Genomic DNA, 20,374 nt, shown 5'->3' on the forward strand with positions numbered 1-20,374 from the left:
CATCAACTCAAACTTTTTCAGAAGTTCCTAGTTCTTTGACTTTTTTTACTATGTATTTATTAGTGTGTGTGCATTTAGCACAGTTGATAGCAAAACTCAAATTTCCAAATAACTCAGAAGCTGGAAAGAATACCTTTCCCCTATGCACAGCATAACTTAAACTTCTTGAAAACCCTTAAGGCTTTTCTAATTTAGAATTACTTTGACCTATAAATTTTGGTTTAGGGGCAAAGGTGAGGTGCTGTTTTGTTCTTCTTACCCAGTATGTCCCTGGACTATGTATCACTGCAGAGTTCTTACGGGTACTGCCGGATGCAGAGATGTAGGTTAACCTGCTCATGCTTGGACTCGAATAAACAGACTGAGGTACCACATTCTCTTTGCAAGGAGATTCCTGACAATGTGATGGGCAAGTAAAGTCCACTTCAGATCTGAAAAAGAGATTCAAAATATGTCAATATTAAAATACATTTCTTTAATGCCATCAAGAAAATCAATGTTACCCATTACCTATACTATTCTAGAAGTCAACTTAATTAGCTGTTCTGTTAAATGCCAGTCAGTAGAAATGAGAAATCAGCTCTCAGTTAACCTTTACAAGTTCTGGCTTTGATGCACGTAAAACATGTTTTCATTCTATATAAATCCATATAGGTAAAGCATCAGAGTTCCACAACTGAACTCAGCTGCTAAGGCCAAAGAAGCAACACAACTTATTAAAAGAGGTGAATCAATATACTTGTATCTAACTAAAAGTCAAACAAAATCCCAGGCATCACACATTAGCTTCCTATTCACTGTTGAGATTCTCTTCATTTCAAATAGCTGAAAACACAGGATCTCTCAGCACTGTTCAACAAGAAAAGCTAACATGACAACAATTAAAATCACTGACAATTTTAACTGGAAATCCTAATAGCTATATAACATGCCTTCAAAAATACATCTTCTCCCGCACATATTAATTTCTGAGAAATGCCAGACAGCCTGTAATTCTAATAACACATACAAAATGTAGTTAAATACCAAACAATGAAGTTGACAGTTAAGTCAGGCAAATCAGTTGCCTCATCTTATGAGACTGCACACAACCATTAGTTACTGGCCATGTTTGTGTTTAAGACTACAGAATTAATTTAGTTGTAATCTTATGATACTTACTGTTATGGGAGTTCATTTAAGAAACATTGTTCTTTCAGTTGCTAAGGAAATCTTAAACCTTGGGCACAAGTATGTATCAAAATACAAAATAGTCAAAAGCAATACAAATATTTCTACCTACCCTCTCCCACAACAAGCAGTGATACAAATCAGAGAACCAAATGGAGCAAAATACTTCTAAGTTTAAAAAACACATCTTCATTGGTCTATACAATGTCCAGCTTAGCATATAATGAAGTCTTAGCCTAATAAAGATCACAGTCGACATTAAAACTAGCACATGATCACTCAACAATCCTCATGAAACACTAATTCTTATAACCTGCACCAAAAAATTTACCCTGAAAACGCTGTTCCAGAAGTCTCACTAGGAGAAGAGTGAATCAGAGGTGAAGTTGAAGGTCTGAAGCTACACTGCTCACCCTCCAGAGTTACGTCACATTCAGGTAGAATGGGTTTATGCTCTGGCAAATAAACAAAATTTAAGCACCATATTTATTTATGGACAGGAAACAAGTTTACTGACTAAAAAAAAGCTTTTTCAACAACTAATTGTATTTATATAGGTTTACTTACCAGTACTATTCCGGAAAGTTGGGGAGAGCTTCTCAAAAGTTACATGTTTTGCATTCCCCCTACAAGGAGTACTGGCATCCTTGCTTCTCTTTTCTGTATTTTGCTTCCTCTCATCATTTTCCAATTTCTGCACAGGTTTGGCTGTTGTAGGATTTACTGAGACATATTTACTAGATTGTTTGGCAGGTTTTGAGTTACTGAGGGACAGAGTATGTCCTGCACTTCCCTCCACCAAATCATTACACAGTTCAGGAACAGCATTTGCTGCTTGATCTACTGTTTCTCTATCTTCTCCTATACTACATGTATTAGTGAGATTGCTGTTCTGGTAAGCAAGCAGATTTCGCTGTGCCACTTCCATTTTTGCTGCTGAAAGAATTCCACATGTGTGGGCTTCATTTTCATTAAGTGTCTCTGATCTAATATCGGCATCCATTGACTGTAAATGTTTACTATTTACCAAATCCGACAACTTCTCTGAACATCGAACATTATCTGCAATTACATCTCTGTGGCTGGGAATACCAGACAGACTAGAAAAATTCTGACTGTCACTTTCTTCATTAAGATAATCAAGCAAACGCTTCTCTATTCCTCGCTGTTTGCTATGTTTATTCATCCAGTCTTCTGCAAGAGCATCCTTATGTTTATCTTTACCCAGTAAAAAGGTATCAGATGTAAGGTTCTGGACAGATGCTTCATGTTTCATGACACTCTCGTATTCACTTTCACATCTGTTCTCATCTGTTTTTTTGAGGTATTTTTCCACATCAAATGCAATATTTTCCTCATTGCTGGATAATATCTCATTAGCAGAGAGTTCAGCCTCTTTAACAACTCCAGGAAGAACACGTGTTCGTTTACTTTTATTGGAGAGTGCCATCATCATAGCAGCTAGCTGGGAAGGTTCAGCACTGGAGGAAGCATTTGCAATAGCATTTGCAATTGTGCTGATACTCAAGACAGAGTCGGAATGATTAGACAAGCTATCCTCAAACTTGCCTTTATGAATTCCATCCTACAACAAGAGAAAAAAAAAAAGAATTAAGCACCACAGTAAGAAATTTTTTGTTTAGTGTTTTGTTTCATATCCTGCATTTCAGGATATGGCAATATATTAACATTCTTCATTGCTGCATTTTTAAACACCTGTCTAGAAGGAACACTGCAACAGACATTCTCATTCTCCTGATTTTTTAAGTCTACTTCACAAAGGCTTTTCTAGATTAAATAAGTATTGCTTACTAGGAAGCCTTAGTTCCTGTGAAACTTTTAAAATCTTAAAATGCTTTATTTAGTTCAGTTGAAATAACTGGGAGTAAAATCCTACCAGGGACAAACAGCACAGAAGTTACAATAACCAAATATTCAGTAACTTCTCAATTAACTTGAAATAATCTGTCTCTACAAAGAGAAGACACAGCTATTCCTACAGCTTTTTCTATTACTCAAGTCTGATTTCTTCTTTAGTTTTCACATTGGATACTCTTAGCAAAGGACACAGAGTAGGTAGACAGTTATGTCCGGAGCCCAGTTTCTTTCTGTCTCTCTCAGAGGGACACAGACTCAGGAAGAATTGAAAACACCTGTCCCTCTGTAAATACGCATGCATGACTTAACAACATCCTCTTCAAAAGACAGACAACACGGGGAGCAGACACGTACACCTTGACTGGACTGAAAACAAGCTGAACTGCCAGGCTCAAAGGGTAGATCAGCAGCACCAAGTCCATGAGGAGGGCAGTCACTCTCTGGTAGAGTATCCTGGAGATACTCCAGACAGGCCAGTACTGTTCAACAACTTCATTAATGATGTGGATGATAGAGCTAGAGGGCACCTTCAGCAAGTTCCATCATCATACAAAACTGGGAGGTGTGGCTGATACACCAGGAGAGTCAGCTGTCATTCAGAGGGACCTCAACAGGACGAAAAGATGGGCTGAGAAGTTCAAAGGGAAATGCCAAGACCAGCACCTAAGGAGGAACAACCCCAGGCCCCTGTACAGGCCCTGGGCCAACCACCTGGAAAGCAGCTTGGCAGAAAAGGACTTGAGGGTCCTGGCAGACAGGAAGTTGACAACAAGCCAGGCAAAGAAGCTCAACAGCATCCTGGCCTGCATTAGGAGGAGCGTTGACAGGAGGCTTAGGGAGGCGACACAGGCAGGGAAGGTAGGTATCAAGGACTACCAAACTAAAAAGACACTTTTTTCAGACTTGCACCACGTTTATATTCTTAAATTCTATCAACTAAAAGATTTTATTCCAATGCTAAAGATAAGCTGTTGCAATGAAAATATAGAAGGGGAAGACACAGCTGAAATTCAGAAACTTGATCACAGAACATCAATAGCCTACGAGTCTCTGAAAAACTACGACAGACTGAACAATTCCAAAAGTGAAGTTGGAAGAAAAAGGAAAATGAGATGGTGATAGTAACACCTGACTTACTACAGGCTCATGCCATTCCAATGAAACTATCCTAAGAAACAGGGTCACCTACTAGGATTCAAGTGATCAATATAAAAAGCAGAGAGCTGTTGTGAAAGTCTAAATTTAGCTGTATTCAAAGAAGCAATAATAACAGGAGTAATGTGAATTTTGTTTCAGTTCATAGTTGCACTTTAAAGAAATACAAGAGAAGTACCTTTGCTTTACTTTTGGTTGCAGCTTCTGTATTAATATTTTCATGTATTCCCGCAGCTTTATCCACCCTACACCCTGAACCTTCAGAGTTGGTAAAATTTGCATGTTCTCTTGTTTGTGCTTCTAAGTCATCTAACAACATTAAGAAAAAAAGAATTAATTTACAGTAAGAAAATAATCTAAAAACCTGCATTCCTGGATACACATGCTCCCTTAATGCCCCATAGAAAAAAAGAGCTGTTCCATAACTACCTGAAAACACCTCAGACAACTGTGAAATCTCTTGGCCGATGTCACCTCCTGATGAACCAGATCGCATTAGCAAAGGAACAGGCTGCCTTTTCTTCGGGGACGTAATATAGTAACCAAAAGATGGCTATAAAAAATATCCCAGAATACAGCATGAGTAAAATTAATAATTCACATATAAGTTCAATGCACTTGCAAAGCAGTTTTGGCCCACAGTGCTTGCTCGGTATACCTGTCATACCACTAAGAAATAACATGTGCCTCCTAGCATTGCAAATGCCCAATCTAAACACATACACTGCACGTCTCATACATACATAAAATAAACTAAAAATTGGCATGGCTGAACCCCAGCTTGTGACTAAGTACCACACAGCTGCTTGCTCACTCCCCACCTCCTCCCAACAGAAAGAATTGGAAAGAACAGGCAAACCTCGTGGGTTGAGATAAGAACAGTTTAATAACTGACACAAGAATAAATTACAACTATAATACTGGTAATGAAAATGAAGGAGAGGGGAATAACATCCAAGAGAAACAAGTGGTGCACAACACAATTGCTCACTGGCCACAGACCAATACCCAGCCTGTCCCTGAACAGTGATCAATGGCTGCAAGCCAACTCCCCCCAGTTTATAGACTGAGCAGGATGTTCTAGGATACAAAATATCCCTTTGGTCAGTTTGGGTCAGCTGTCCTGGCCATGCTCCCTCTGAGCTTCTTGTGCACCTGCTTCACTGGCAGAGCATGAGACACTCCCAAGTCCTTGATTTAGAGTAAGCACTACTTAGCAACAACCAAAACATCAGTGTGTTATCAACATTATTCTCATACTAAATCCAAAACACAGCACTGTACTAACTGCTACAAAGAAAACTTAACTCTATCCCAACTGAAACCAGGACACAACTTAGTTATACCAGTTACTCAAAATAAAGAAATAAAGTACACATGCTCACATCATCTCTGCCTGAAGGCATGGTCTGCCACTAAGGCTTGGAATGCTTAGGACAGACTCTAATACTGCCAACTCCAAAAATTCCTCATGACACAAGTGAATTACACAAGGTTGTGTGATTACTTCTTCCCATTGTACACACTTCCCCACCTTTTTTTTTTTTTTTTTTTGTATGAAACACAGATGAGATCCTGTCTACCAACAGCAGAAGAGAGAAGTGTCAGGTATCCACCAGATGCAAGAAGTATACAGATGTTGGTAAGTCAGAATCTAGACGATTACATTTTTACTGAAGTTGGGCATTGCTCAGATAGCACATCAACTATCAACAGCCACTCAGAGATGCCCTCACTTCATAAATACCCTTGTCTGACCAGCATTTCACTCAACTGTGTGGGTAATTTGCTGGGACATCCAACATGCTTCCTGTATATGGTGTACTCTTCTCCCTCTAATCCTACACATAATTAGTTCTTGACCAAAAGGTGAAGATCAACATTCAACAATAACACCAGGCAGCACTTCACATCAGAAATTCCAGCAGGAAACCAGTCAACCCACACCTATAACACACAGAATTTCCTTCCTTAATCAACTTAGAAAATTAGACCCCATAGATAACTGGTTACAAAATAATAAAACTAGTGCTAGCTGTTGTTTATCTTGTTTTTTTCCTTGTTTCTCAATATTAACATTTAGATACATACCCGTTTCACATCACTGCCTCCTCCAAGACATCCAAGAGCTTCGGATCTCTGACCAAAGAATTCCCCCAAAGACAAACGTAAATAGCTGGCATCTTTATGAAGATCAGATGTTCTTGGCAAAATGAAGCTATTAGCAGATCTCCACGAAGTATTTGCTAATTCAGATGCATTTGGACTGCCTACCTTTCCTGCCTGCAGACAAAGAGATTTCAGAAGTTGCAGCTTGTAAATAAATTAGTAAATGATTTTGTTTACATTGAGATCATTAGTTACCTGCATAAGCCTGTGTGCTTTCTCAAATTCTTCCTGGTCTTGTGCAATCATAGCTGCTGCTTCAGCTTGAAACCAAAGAGAACATTTATTAAAATAAGGCAAAAGTTACTAAGTACCGTCATTACTATTTGTCATCATTAAACTCAATTTGATGGAAAGTTCTTGCACATACAGTTCTAGACCTGAGACAGTCTGGGGCACACTAGGAGTTGTTCAATCCCAGTTCGGTGAGAAAAGTTATATGAAATTAGTTTTAAGGGAGTGCTTGCTGGATCTTTAGAAACTAAAGTAAAATCAGCATTTAGCTAATTAACTTAGTGGTGAATAAAGAAAGTTTCTAACAGCCTTAGCCCCAAGCTAAACTATAACTTTTTATAGGTTATGATATCCATACTAGCTAGAACCAAACATTACATGCCTAACTCAGATCTTTACTGTATTTGGGTTTGAAAATTTTTTCAATCAAGGAGGTACCTTTGAATTGGAGCAAAAGAAAGATACTGGCTTGTACCTATTAATGAAAAACCCATGCAAATTAACAGGCCAAATAACTCAGTCTTACTTTTGAATTCAAATGCCTGTACTATTTTCACAGTTACCATCTACAGAACAACTAACACTTAAGAATCCCTTCACCAAAATGTTGTGAAAAACTGTTCAAGAGATACTACTCTACCACCTGATTGCAATGTTAATGCATCATTAAGCTCATCAAAACTTCAAAAATACAAAAACGGCCTTGTACACAGAGCAACCCTAGGCATAGAGGGCACAGGGCAAAAGCTGAGAATAGATTCAAACTTGTAAGGTGAATACAGCTGTTGTCCATAAAATTACTCATGGGAAGTCACAATACATACTCTAAGGAAAAAACAAAGTGGAAATACATCTTTATTGAGCAATCCAAGTTCATCTCCTAAAGGCAACCTGGCACTATCAATGGCACATTGTTATAGCCAATTGAACTCTCAGTCAGCAGCAGTTCTTTATCTTCTATATGAGCCCTACAGCCTCCAGAGACTTTCTGAAGCACCCAACACTGTCAAGTGAGCACTCCTGCACTATTTCCATATAGGAACACACTGTGTGCACAGTTTGCTGACAGAGAGACATGTCATAAATGAGACCCCAAAGAATCAGATGTAACATGTCCTTTCTGTCCTTACAAATAAAATTTCTTCAGCTGTCAAACACCACTGCAGACAGACAAGCAGACTAGCAGCCAGAAAAACGCCAACCACATGGAATCTGTCAGTGTATCATCATCTACCATGCAAAGAGGTAAGCTCATTGACTTGAAAGCAGAAGTATTTAAAATCTATCAGGTGGAAAAACCTAAGTAGCCTTGGAAAAATTTACAACAGTTAAATATTCTAATCATTTGACAACTCAAGTCTAACATTCAGAAGGTTTCTGAAATATAACGGCTTTTGAAAAATCATGGAAGAGTTCTACATTACTGATATAGTAGATGGGAAAGTGTCTCCCAAATTATATGGTATTTACTTGAACCATTAGAAAACCACTAAATGTTGAAAAACATTATTTCAACCAGTCAACCCTGCTTGATCACTCATTCAAAATAAACAGTGTTAGACAGCATTCACTTTGAAAGAAAGAAGAACTTTGAGTGGACCATGGACATCTTGAGAATACATTAGCCCATCTACATGTCAGCTTTAGAAACTAGAAGAGATTAGGAGAAATGCTGTTGCACATATTGCTTGAATCTCTTATGGAACAGATGAGCAGATGACATTTTGGTGCTAAGGAATCAATTTGTCCATGGCACTGCATGTGTATTATCCTGTATGATGATTAAGCCTGTATGACAAATATTTAGACTCTCATGAAGATTAGTCTGACATAGCTTAAGGATAATAAACCAATTTTTAAGTAAACAGAGGTTCAAAAAGCCTGGAATTCAAGGGAAGATCAGAGTCCCAAAGTCCCTCAAAAAGCTCCAACATTTTTCAGTATCAGTACCATTTTTCAGCATCAAGATATTCCCAAAAACATCAACAACTAGCCAATTCAACACTTTCAAGTCTCTCAAATTTTGACACTGTATTGACATTCTATTTGATTTTGTAGTAATTCCTCATTGATAATTATTTCCCCTCTTATAAGCATCATGGAACACAAAATTTCTCTTCTCCTTTTCTTGCAAGAAAGGAAAACAATCATTGAAGTCCAAAGGAAAAACTGTGGAAGTGAGAGGAGTTGCTTTAGCTCATACAATAGGTACCAATGGCAAATATTAGTATGCTTTTTCTTTTGTTTTAAAACATTCTTCATGGGAAGAGTAGGAAACACAGAAAGAAGCCATGAACTATAAATAATCATATAATAGCACTATTATCAGCATCAGCCTTCAAAGAATTTGTAGGATCTAAAGCCTGGAGGCTTTGCAACACCAAATACTGATTTGCTGAAGTGGAAAAAAAAAAAGGGAAGAAAGCTTACTTAACATTACTACAGACAACAAAAGTTAATTGAAAAAGATTATTACATACAGCCAGTAATGAACTCCTCATTTCTTTTATCGTTTTCAGACATATTTAAATCTTGTTCTTCATCAAATGCAGTATAATATGCAAGATCAGTCACCCATTTGCCCTCCTCATTTTGATAGACAATGCTGTGTGGTAAATCACCTGAAAGATACATCAAATGTTATATTACGGATTAAAATAAAAAAGGGATATGGCAAAAATTGCTGCAAGCTGAAGTTGCTGCAACTGCAAGCTTAAACTCGTTTCATCAGCAAGTAAGTAACAGTTAGGTGCAATATACAACAATCAGTGTTTCTGAAAACAAAAGCAAGTCAGAATTAATACATGCTACACTGGTTTTTATTAGCAACTCCTACAACTAAATAAAAATGCCTAGCCTACAATTTTATTTCTTTTTCCATGCAACAGAATATGGTCACAATTGTATAGACAGGTTTATTGTAAAGATAGGTTGTATGTAAAGCATCCTACCTTTGTCTGTTGTAGCTAAACTTAAGTTCTCACAGCTGTCCCCAGCTGGAGACAGGTAAGTATCAGGAAGACCAACTTTACATTGAGTTGCATCTGCCTGAGGTGCATTTGCACTAAGAACCTCAGGAGTGGTGTCACGTCCCAAAAATCCTCTTGCTGTGTGTAGCACTTCTGCATCAGAAGAAGCAGCCTGACAGACAGAGGACTCTATTTCTTGGTTTGGAAGGACATCTGAGACATCAGCTTTATGGCTGTCCATGCACTGGAGATGCAGGGAATCTAATCGCAACTCAGCAGCAATGTGGGAATCCAGCACATCCCCAGCAGGCATGGAATTCTTTGAAAACAGTAATAATTTGAAAAGTGTCAGAAGCACAGTTATTAACTGCATGTACTAGAAGTCTAGATACAAAACAGTCCAAGCTGACTATGTTTGAAAAACAGGCCCAGAACCAAAGTGGTATTATTAATTTCTTGTAAAGGAAGGTTGAGTGGGTAGCTAGAGATCTAACAAGTTTTCAAACATGCTGCCATCTTCTACTACAGTCTTACTCTACATGAATAATAGGAATTTAAATGGCAATTCCATACCATTTGCTGCACTGCTCTGGGCAGCATATCTCTTTGCACAGGACATCTGGTTATTCCTTCATTTTGTGAGTCTTCATCACTAGCACTTCCAGAGTCTGTTCCAGTCACAGCCCCATAACTTGTAGAATCCTGAAAGTTCTCCTTTAGATAAAGCATATAAAATATTTAGGTTCCACTAGAATAGATATATAAAAGAAAATAACACTACAGGGCCTTATAGAATGTTAAAAAATTCTCTACTAGAAAAGAGATTAATTATACTTTTTTCCCTCTACAACACTGCTATAGCCAGCACCTCTAGTCTCTACCATCAAGAACAATAGCTCCTGCTATGCCAATCCATAGATGTGCCTGCAAGGGCATACACAGCAAGATGGAAGATCTCTTCTTCTTCCTACTATATCTTCTCATTCCCTTTAACATGGGTTCTGTTATTCCCCTTTCTCTCCTGGCTGACCCATTGTTGGATGAGGGCTCCAAATCAGACCTGGAGCCTTTTGTACCTACCCTACTGTCTATCTACAAGGCAGTGAAGCAGGGACATCTCGCACAGAGAAGCCCTGAGAGCAGAGTTCTGTTATTCTCACTCTTAAAAGCACTTATCCCTTCCTTCATGCACTGCTGTGACAAATTGCAGCCTATGCAGACTACTTGTACAGGGACAACATCACTTCCCACACAGCTTGGAAACTCTGATGTCAGTTGGGAAATTTCTGAAATTTCAGAAGCTGCAGTTTAACTGTTTAAATCACACTTTTCCACTCTGGTCAAGCATGAAACTGCCAGGATCCCACTGACTATTGCACAGCCAAGAAAATGGAAAGGCACTTAATCCCTGGCAACCTGTTTGGAATGAAGCTAACTGTTGCTCAAAGGCAAACCACAAGCCAGCCCATTGCTGCCCTACATTTAACTTCCACATATTTACCAATTATTTAAGAGAACTATTGACTCTCCTGGAAAGACAAGTCTCTGTGTTGCTATACGCTTAATAACACCTTGGACATTGCTATGCAAGATGAAAAAAAAAAGTGATTAAAACGTTTATAAACTCATATGATAAAAAAGAAGTGAAAGCATGTTGCCTTAATACCTATAGACACAAAAAAAATGAAACAAAAAAAAAACCTGTTAAAACTAACTCTGTTTAGGAATACCAACAAATCTAATCACTGAAAGTTTAACATGTTTAAGAGTCATTAGGTATGCTGAGCTATGAACTTTAAACCTACTTGTAGTAAGACATTTTCAGAAAGCTTCAGTGCTGCACAGCATTCTGAGAGTTTTTGTAGGTTGGTATCTCTTCTTATTTCTGGTTGTATCAGCTGCTCAAAATACGCTTCCAGTTGGTTATCAAATTCTTCATCATCAATATCATCACCTACGAAAAGAGAATATCCTTTTCACTTTTAACAGACATTTCACCTGACATACTATCAAAACAATTCCAAAATTTACACTGAATACTGAATTGCATGATAGAGATAAGAAGACCAGTTAGCTTCATCAGTTATGGAACCCTGAATAGGCAAATATTTCCAGCTAACAGCTACCAGCTCCTCGAAGGGAAAATAAACATAACTTCATTCTCCTGAGTGGGAAAAAAACCCCAACAGTATTTCTACTCAGCAAACTATTAACTTAGTTCTTAGATGCTTAACTCTCAAGTGAAGTCATGCAACAAGAAAGAACAAAACAACTTCAAAAGACAGTCATGACATATGTAGATGCCATGGGAGAAATGCAGTAACCCTACTTTACTGCAAGGGTACCTCATCTCACAACAGTAAACCTACTGATCACTCTGCCTTCCCCATTGGTACATCCAAGAACATGCCCTGTCATCCTTCACGTCATGGCCAAAGTCAGCTGCACGTTTGTCCTTCTGCAGCAGCCACTGTAAGGGCACAAAAAGCTCAAAACTCATAGTGATATAGCACTCATGCTCTCACTTTCATGCCTGCAGGTAAACTAGACTTAAAACTCGGATGTCACCCCACACAGCAGCATCTAAAGAGAGTTGAACTCAAACTCAAGTGAAAGTCCTTTCTAACTGCATGGGTGTGCACCTACCCACAGAATTTTATCTCTGCTAACCTGAACTGAAAATGTAGGTAGAGTTAACACTTTATTAAATCAATGCCCACGTTGCCACTTACATCTTTGATTCACAGTAACTGAGGACTGTTGTTTAATTTTTTAGATTAAAATTCCAATTGTGGCAAATTCCATAGCCACCTACTCCTGTTACAATTTTAAAATAGTCAGTTTTCCAAAGAACAGGTTTTTTTTAATATTGTTATACTACTTTTTATCAAGCACAATCTGATATTAAATACTTAGGTTGAACAGAATCTTTCTTCTCGAGTATGCAATAACATTGAGTCAGAATTAGACTCAGCTACCAAGAGTTATAAACACACCTACCAGTGGAATCTTCATCTGTGCTTAGAAAAGATGAGAGTTTCTCATTCTCCAAAAAACTTGAAAGGCTATTGCTAAGATGAACACTTGAGATAGCACCTTCTACCAGCTTTTCAGAAGGTTCAGATGGACCAACCTGTGAAAAGCACCCATAAAGAAATGTTTCTAGAAATTACTAACTATTGTATGAATTCAGTTAATAAAAAACAGATAATGAGGTTAATAATATTGCGAAACTCCATACACACTTATTTTACTTATCCCAGGAAACACTCTAGTTCCAATGGACTTCACCTGCTAGCTTCCAGAATGGATGCATGCAAGAAACATGGGAAGCATAAAAGGGGAAGAGTAAAAAGCATCTGAAGGACACCAAACTTAAGAGATCTCAAAATAAAGAACTGAAACACTGCACTAAATAGTTTACATTTGAAAGAACTGTCCTCCATCATTAATTGAGCTGCAATCCCAACTTAAATGTAGACAAAGACATCCCTCAATAGTTTCCTGTGCTGTTAAAATAGAGCCTCTTCAGAAATAGTACACACAGATCCAACTTTTGTTGGAAAGTTCTCCAAATGAGCACACTGAATTACTCAGAAAGTAGTATTTCAGCTGAATCTAGCTAACAGCAAATACTCTATCTTTTCTATAGCTGAATTATTTTTAAAACCAGCATGATGTAATGTCTGCTATGGATTTAGTCTCATATTCTTTGTGATGAACAGATCATCTTTGACACACAGCAAAAAAAGTCCAAGTTCATAAAGTAAAGAATTTGAAAGGAAAATGAATTATGGTTTTCAGAAGACAGCCTGCAAGCATCCAACTGTAACTCACTAACCACTATGGCTCCTACAAAAATCAAATGACAGAAAACTAAATCAAAATACTAGCTGACATATTAAGGAGTATGTATTGGACAGTATTTAGTTGCAGCCCAATGTGTGTTTTCTACAAGGAACAGGAGACCTCCCATTCCTGTCTGCATTGGATCCCTGTGACCAAAACTCTTAGCATCTCTAACACAGTAGATAAAAACAGGTGAAGCATAACCCTACCTGTCAATACCAGCAGCTATTTGTTAGCTCTGGATTGTCTACTTCAATTTCCAAAAGCACTACAAAAAAATTCCTCAAAAGATGCTTCACTAAGATAGACCACAAATGGGACAAAACACAAGGTCCTTACAGTGATAAAGAACTACAAGACAGTGGAAGCTAGGAACAAACAACCATTTTCACAACTGAGGAATATTAGATGGAGTCATGCTCATACAATACTAATTAAGTGATCTGCAAAATGAAGGCAAAGTGAGTCATGCCAGCACCTTTGTGTAAACTTAAGGTATACACAATATAAGACAATAAACACAGTTCCAGCCCCTTCCTCCTCCTCTCACAGAATTAAATCTATTAGAAGATTAATATTAGAAAACATTTAATTTCACTGTATTCGGAAAAGCTTTTACCTTGCTGTTCTTAATGCCTGGGAGAAAACATATTCCAGTTGGCAAATCTGAAACATAAGAAAGTGGCATAAGCTGTATTTTAGTAGTAAAACATGAGAAAATAACAAGTGCTGACAATTCTCTAAGGTTAAACTGAGCCTCTGGAAGGTATTGGCATACACTAAACCTTGTATGTTCTTATGACAATGATCTAAAGGATCTTGTTAAAAAGGCAGAGTTTCACCAGAGATAGAACTCTAAAAATTATGGAAGATATTTACTGCCTTCAGGATTTCCACAAGGCAGCACAAGAAAGTAAGGAGTCCCAGTTTGTGCTACCAGAATGAGAAACAAGTGCTCTGTTCCACTGCTGTGTTTCACCTACTGGACCAATTCTTGTTTTGGATCATTTAAAGCAGCTTCCTCTTGTCTGTTATACCCACACATAGTCCAGCTGGAAGTCCCACGGGATAGAGAACAGTTTAGACTTGCACACGCAGATTTTAGCAAAAAAGGTTTGTAATTCTTCAGTAATAGGTGTGAGTAGAAGACAATTTCCCCACAACAATTTCCAAGTTAAAATCAAGTAACTAAATCTGACTGGCCACCATCAAGTCAAAACACTGGGCAGTCTCAACTTCCCAAAGCATCACCATTTTGTTGCCAGTTACTGCCACTTCCTCAAGACTACAGTAACAAATGACTGGAGCCAACACTTCCCTGTTAAAAGCGGTTTTTTATAAGGGTCTATTTATATTACACAATACTTTCTAATTGAACACATTATCTGTCAAAATTAAAACCCTATACAAACACTCAAAGCCTGGAAAAGAATAATGTCTATATATTTACTAACTGTATTTACTGAATTTTAAGAGATAAGTAGAATTTATTCACAGAACTGGCATTAGCAAAAACTCCAGACAAGCTTAACAGTAGCCATGCTATTAAAATAAGTTTGGGAATATTCTTTTGTTTCCAGTACTCTAACCAGACTTCAGAAAAAGTATAGTTTTCACAGCAAGTATTCCAAACTATTTTTTCATGCATAACCTCACTAGAAGGGTATGCTTCCAACACCTACAGCAGCAATTAAAGACATCTCTTACAGGTTGGAATACGGCAAGAGAAGAGAGATTACTTAAAACTTTGCAGCCTTACACTTACTGAAATTGAAGGGGTAGAGAACAAGCTACATAGATTTCTTCCACAAAGCTCCTGGAACTAAATCAGATTACTACTGCATTCTATTTAATGGTATTATTTGAGGTACTTATTTAAGGTACTATATAGCAAACACTATTTTCACCCAAACACAAGCTTTTTCTGGTTTCAGTTGGCTCAAATCCAAGAGATTTTTTTTTTCAAAACCCATCTATAATCTGCCATGAAACAGGTGAAAGGGTCGAAAGAAGACATCTGTAGCATAAAAAGCTAATTGCAGTGACAATAAGTACAAAATTTTTAAGCAAATTTAATACCTTCCAATTGCTCAAGAGGCAAAACTTCACATAAGGCACTTTGACCATTATTTGAATGTTCAGTGACATTCTGAGGTTGCTTTCCATATATTGAGTGGGATTTTTTCAAATTAACACAAGGCGGCTGAGGCTCTTCAATTTGCGTAGCAATTTCCCTAGAAAGAGAATTATTTAAATGAAAAATCAGTTAGCTACACAGACCATCATCTCTTCTGATGAAGATTTGATAAATTCTCCAACTGCTTTGTCTCAGGCTGTTGTTTCCAATGTAGGATAGATTCTACAGACCTGTCATATTACAATAAAAGAAAACATATCAAAATTACAAGAACTTCAGTTTCACAATCTAAGCTGTGAAACAAATAGTGAAATTTCATGCAAAATATGCCTCTCTACCTATTTGTTCCTCTCTTTCATTTCCATAAAAAGAAGGAAAAGTATAAGGACAAAAACATCTACTCTGGCCAAGTTCCACGATCCATTTGACTTGAGACCAAGTCAAACCCTAGAAAATATTTCACCAAGTCCACAATATCACCAACCTCTTGTTACACTAAATAAGGGACCAAATTATAAAGAACATGAGTTACTAAAATTGCAAGTAGTTAAATAACGGATTTTGCAATTATGCAGGAAATTTATTCTTCACTTCTGGTTTTACAGAACATCCACATAGGCTTGTAAACTAATCATGCCAGATGTTAAAATTTCATACTTTTGCTTCAATTTTTAAAATAAATAAATTAAACTAACATTTGAAAGTCTAAATCACAGTTACTCTAAGTTCTGTGTTTTGTTTTCTTACTTGAGTGCAATCAAGACTGACTCCCTCTCAAATCTTATGTTCTTTGTTTTGATAGGAACACACTGCCTAGGGCTCAATTTTATCAGTGAGGAAGGCACACAGTGCAGTTTCTGTCACAACAGGAGCACATCTGGCCTTGGCTAGAGTAACCTATGCAACAGCTTCCAACACTTCCACCACTCAGCAATGCCTTCTCAAATGAATCACTAACAACTACTTCCTAAGAAATACCAATCACTGAGGCTACAAGGAAGGCAAATTTAATAGAAACTGTTGCTCCTTTCTGTATGCAAGCTGCTTGATACTTACTCAAAACACATTTATATCAGTGCAAAATGCTATTCACATGCATGACATGAACCAGAAACACCATCTTAATTCTAGATTATGTAAAGTGAACTAGATAAATACAGGCCAAATAAATAATCATGTTTATGACATTTTAAAATAGTGTGACAACAAAACAAAACCTCACAGTCTAGGAAACATCCCTTCTGAAGATTTTGTTCCTGTCACGTATATGAAGTCCAATTAATCAATCAAATAGCAGAATGCTGCTCATGTAGGGCTGCACAGGCTAAGTGGCATCAATCACTGAGTGGAAGGCCACTGGGTGCTTCCACGTGGCCTAGCACTATATCCCCCTTCAGAAACTATGGAGGAACTGGTTTTGTAGGAAAAGCTGCCCAGGCTGCCAAACGCTGTAAGCTAAAAGGCCAATGCACAGCTGAGCTCCAGTTACTGCAGGCCAGTAGTAAAAGCTGCTGTTTTCAACTCTGCAACTCAGTTCTGAAGTAGCCCATAATTAGCCATATAGTACACATAGATCTACATACTAACTTACTGGTACCTGCATTTTAGGACAGAATTAGATTTTAACTACCTCACTTACATGTCATCACGAAAGCAGAAGGCAAATCTTTCCACTGGCTCAGGATGTGACTGACTGCTGCAAGAAGATCCTGATAGGGGTGAATGTTTTCCTTCCAAATAGGATGCACAATCATCAGGAAGCCTGTAGGGTAGAAAAACACACATCAGAGTCATTCTAATATGCACTGCTCCTGTTTTCTAAAGAACTGGGGGGAAAATCTCATATTTGTGACTATTTATTTCCTGTAAATTAAGTTATTCCAATATTTTAGCTAATCTGTATTTACAGAAACACATATGTATCCTGAATAATCCTCTCCAGTCTTCTGCAGCTCTTTAGAGAAGTACCACGTTACAGTTTTTAGTGGCTAGTAGTGTCCTTCTGGAACACACACTTCTGGAAAGACAGGGTATTAAAGTCTCATCTTACTTGCAGTTAAGTAACAGGACGGCAGTCAAGTACAAAGGGCTTCAAATTGTTACTCTTTGCTCTACTCCTTGCTGAGCAAGTTTTAATTCTTGTACATAACACTAGCTCTTACAGTTTCTAAAAGGAGCTAAATTCAGGTAAGTTCAGTGAACACACATGTAAAAAATACATTATTCTCTACACAACTTCAAACTCACGTCAAGTAAGCTGAAGAGACAAGTTAAAAGAGACTTGACTGTTACAGTCTAAAAATTAAATAACTTTTAAAGGGCAGTTTTTGTAAATATTAATTATAGTACTAGTTACAAATGAAATGCAAATTTTACACTGGTAATACAGACAATCCTATGTTTGCTGATTACTGAGATACTGATTGATAAATAGTTTTATCACCGACCAAGTAATCTGTGAAATTAATTTTTGCTCTCCAGAGTTAAATGCTTCAAGTGTTTTTTTTTTTTTTTATATTAACGAATGCACTTACTGAGACCTCACCTGTTGTCACCTCCCTCTTGGCTCCTGGCAACAGTGGAGGCCGCCACAGGTAAGCCCGGGTTGGAGGAGACAGTGACATTCTCAAAGACGACACTCGCACTGCTGTTCAAGGAATGGGCCAAGTAGCTCGGGAACGTCTCGTCGGCGATATTCCTGAAGTCTTCCATCATCCTGCACACACTGCCTGGAACAGCACTCCGCCCGGCAACACCATCAGCGCCGGTGGGGCAGCATCTGCAAGCAGGATCCGAACAGCTTCACACTTGCACAAGGCAACGCACTTCACTCACACATCACTGCCAGTATTCCTGGGCAACCATCCCGCTTTACCCACAAACGTGCTCAAGAACCATTCCCAGTCCTCTCCCACCAAGACTTTTTTGGGACACACTTCCACAGCCCTCTCGGAGCGGTGCTCCTGCGAGTCACAGAAGCGCCGCTGCGAGACGTGCCAGCCTATATTTAGCCTGTAAAGCCGCCCGGACCGAGGCAGTCCCAGCCGGCCTTCCTCCCTCCGCGGCCCCTCCAGGGAGCACCTGAGGCGACACCAACTCTGTGTGACCACGGGCCGCGGCGGGAAGGCTCCCGCTGCTCACCGGCCACGTTCCGCCGCGCAGCTCGGCGACGGGGGAGCGGCTGGAAGCCGGCGACCGCCTTTTTGTCCAAACAGGAGGGGGAGATGGGCTCCGTCCTTCCCGAGGGTCCCAGGCGCAACAGGAGCGCCGGCGGACAGACGGACCGACCGCCAAAACTCGGGATCCGCCCCGCGCCGCCGCCGCAGCGCCCCCCCGCGGCCGGGCGGGCACCGCTCGCTCCCCTGGCGCGCAACGGAAACGGCCGCGCGACCGACCCGCCCCCCGCGCGCCAGCGGCGCCTGCGCGGCGGCGCCGCGCGCGCCTCCCAAACTTTGGCGCTCCCTCCCGCGCAGCCAATGGCAGTGCCCCATTGGCGGGCACGTTTGGGCAGGGGAGGCGGGCACGCTGATTGGGCGGTCCCGGCGGCCGTTAGGCGGGAACGGGGGGCGGCTGTTTCCCGAGGGAACGGCAGCGGGCATGGGCATGGACGTGGGCATGGACGTGGCCGTGGCCGTGGGCATGGGCATGGACATGGGAATGGGCGTGGCCGTGGGCATGGGCATGGACGTGGCCGTGGGCATGGGCATGGGCGTGGGCGTGGGCATGGAGGTGGCCGTGGCCGTGGGCATGAGCATGGACATGGGCATGGACATGGGCATGGGCGTGGGCGTGGGCATGGAGGTGGCCGTGGCCGTGGGCATGAGCATGGACATGGGCATGGGCGTGGGCATGGACATGGGAATGGGCGTGGGCGTGGGCATGGGCATGGAGGTGGGCGTGGGCATGGGGAGCCGGGCGCGCTGCGGGGAAGGGGGATGGTGTCATCGGTGTATTTTGTCTCAGGTGTGAAAAACGCCAATCACTCGCTTTTTTAAATTTTTAAAGTTTAATAATAATAAAATGGTTATAAAAATAGTAATACAATTAGAGTAATAAAAATTTAGAGTTAGGACAATTACAAGACAATAAAAAAGCAAAGAATTACGGATGCTCTCGGGCCCTTAAGCCCAATAAGCATGCCTTGTGAACAAAGGAATAACCTTAAAAGCAATAGCCTGTTGCATATTCATATATCCCATACATGATGCATAAATTCCTTGCAAATTAAGAGCTTTTCTGGTTTTTGTCAACTTCTTCTCCTTAATCCTGGTGGTTCCATAAAGACGGAGAAGGTGGAAAAATGTTTGTCTTTTCCAATAAGGAGGCCATAATTCTTTACGGGCCCCATCCCCGCCATCTCTGTGCAAAGAATTTCTTGATTATCTCATCTCTTTCTTGAGCTAGTTAAAAAGTATCTTACATAATATAGTTTCTATTTTAACATTGTGTTATAACCTAAAAATACATTTAACACACTACTTGAGAGAATTAATACAGCATAACTTTCCAACATTACACATATAATATTCATAGTAACGTTTGCGAAAAGCCAATCATAAAATATGCATTTTTCACATCAGGTATTTGCTTTCAGGCCACCCAGCCTTGGATCCCTGTACCAGTGAGTAGCTCGGGGTCTTCAGGGAAAGGGCTGCTGAACATTCCTCCCAACCCTGCTGTCCCCCATCCTACCTAAAAATGAAAAAAAGAAAAAAAGAGCTTCATTAGTATTAACTCATGTGACGTTGTTTATATTCTTGGGTTTGTTTTCTGTCCCTTTTTTGCCACCCGAATCAGTTAGATGAGGCTGAGAAAC

The 20,374-nt window shown here is 39.6% G+C and overlaps 1 protein-coding gene across 1 annotated transcript in view; it reads right to left on the reverse strand.

Moving 5' to 3' along the window:
* Window positions 1-18,848, reverse strand: part of CEP192 (centrosomal protein 192) — a 57,763-nt gene extending 38,915 nt beyond the window's left edge. Inside the window, exons 1-17 of the mRNA XM_053939511.1 lie at window positions 18,700-18,848; window positions 18,104-18,337; window positions 17,198-17,320; window positions 15,501-15,655; window positions 14,041-14,087; window positions 12,573-12,705; window positions 11,378-11,526; window positions 10,146-10,286; window positions 9,555-9,891; window positions 9,084-9,224; window positions 6,568-6,632; window positions 6,295-6,486; window positions 4,633-4,756; window positions 4,382-4,512; window positions 1,738-2,755; window positions 1,502-1,625; window positions 260-431 (exon numbers count right to left, since the gene is read on the reverse strand). Of these exons, the coding sequence (XP_053795486.1) occupies window positions 260-431; window positions 1,502-1,625; window positions 1,738-2,755; window positions 4,382-4,512; window positions 4,633-4,756; window positions 6,295-6,486; window positions 6,568-6,632; window positions 9,084-9,224; window positions 9,555-9,891; window positions 10,146-10,286; window positions 11,378-11,526; window positions 12,573-12,705; window positions 14,041-14,087; window positions 15,501-15,655; window positions 17,198-17,320; window positions 18,104-18,273 (3,222 nt within the window). The 5' untranslated portion in view covers window positions 18,274-18,337; window positions 18,700-18,848. The remainder of the gene's footprint in view (window positions 1-259; window positions 432-1,501; window positions 1,626-1,737; window positions 2,756-4,381; window positions 4,513-4,632; window positions 4,757-6,294; window positions 6,487-6,567; window positions 6,633-9,083; window positions 9,225-9,554; window positions 9,892-10,145; window positions 10,287-11,377; window positions 11,527-12,572; window positions 12,706-14,040; window positions 14,088-15,500; window positions 15,656-17,197; window positions 17,321-18,103; window positions 18,338-18,699) is intronic.
* Between the last annotated feature and the right edge of the window lie 1,526 nt (window positions 18,849-20,374).

This window comes from Vidua chalybeata, chromosome 1 (assembly GCF_026979565.1).
Source record: "Vidua chalybeata isolate OUT-0048 chromosome 1, bVidCha1 merged haplotype, whole genome shotgun sequence".
In the NCBI taxonomy this organism is placed as follows: domain Eukaryota; kingdom Metazoa; phylum Chordata; class Aves; order Passeriformes; family Viduidae; genus Vidua; species Vidua chalybeata.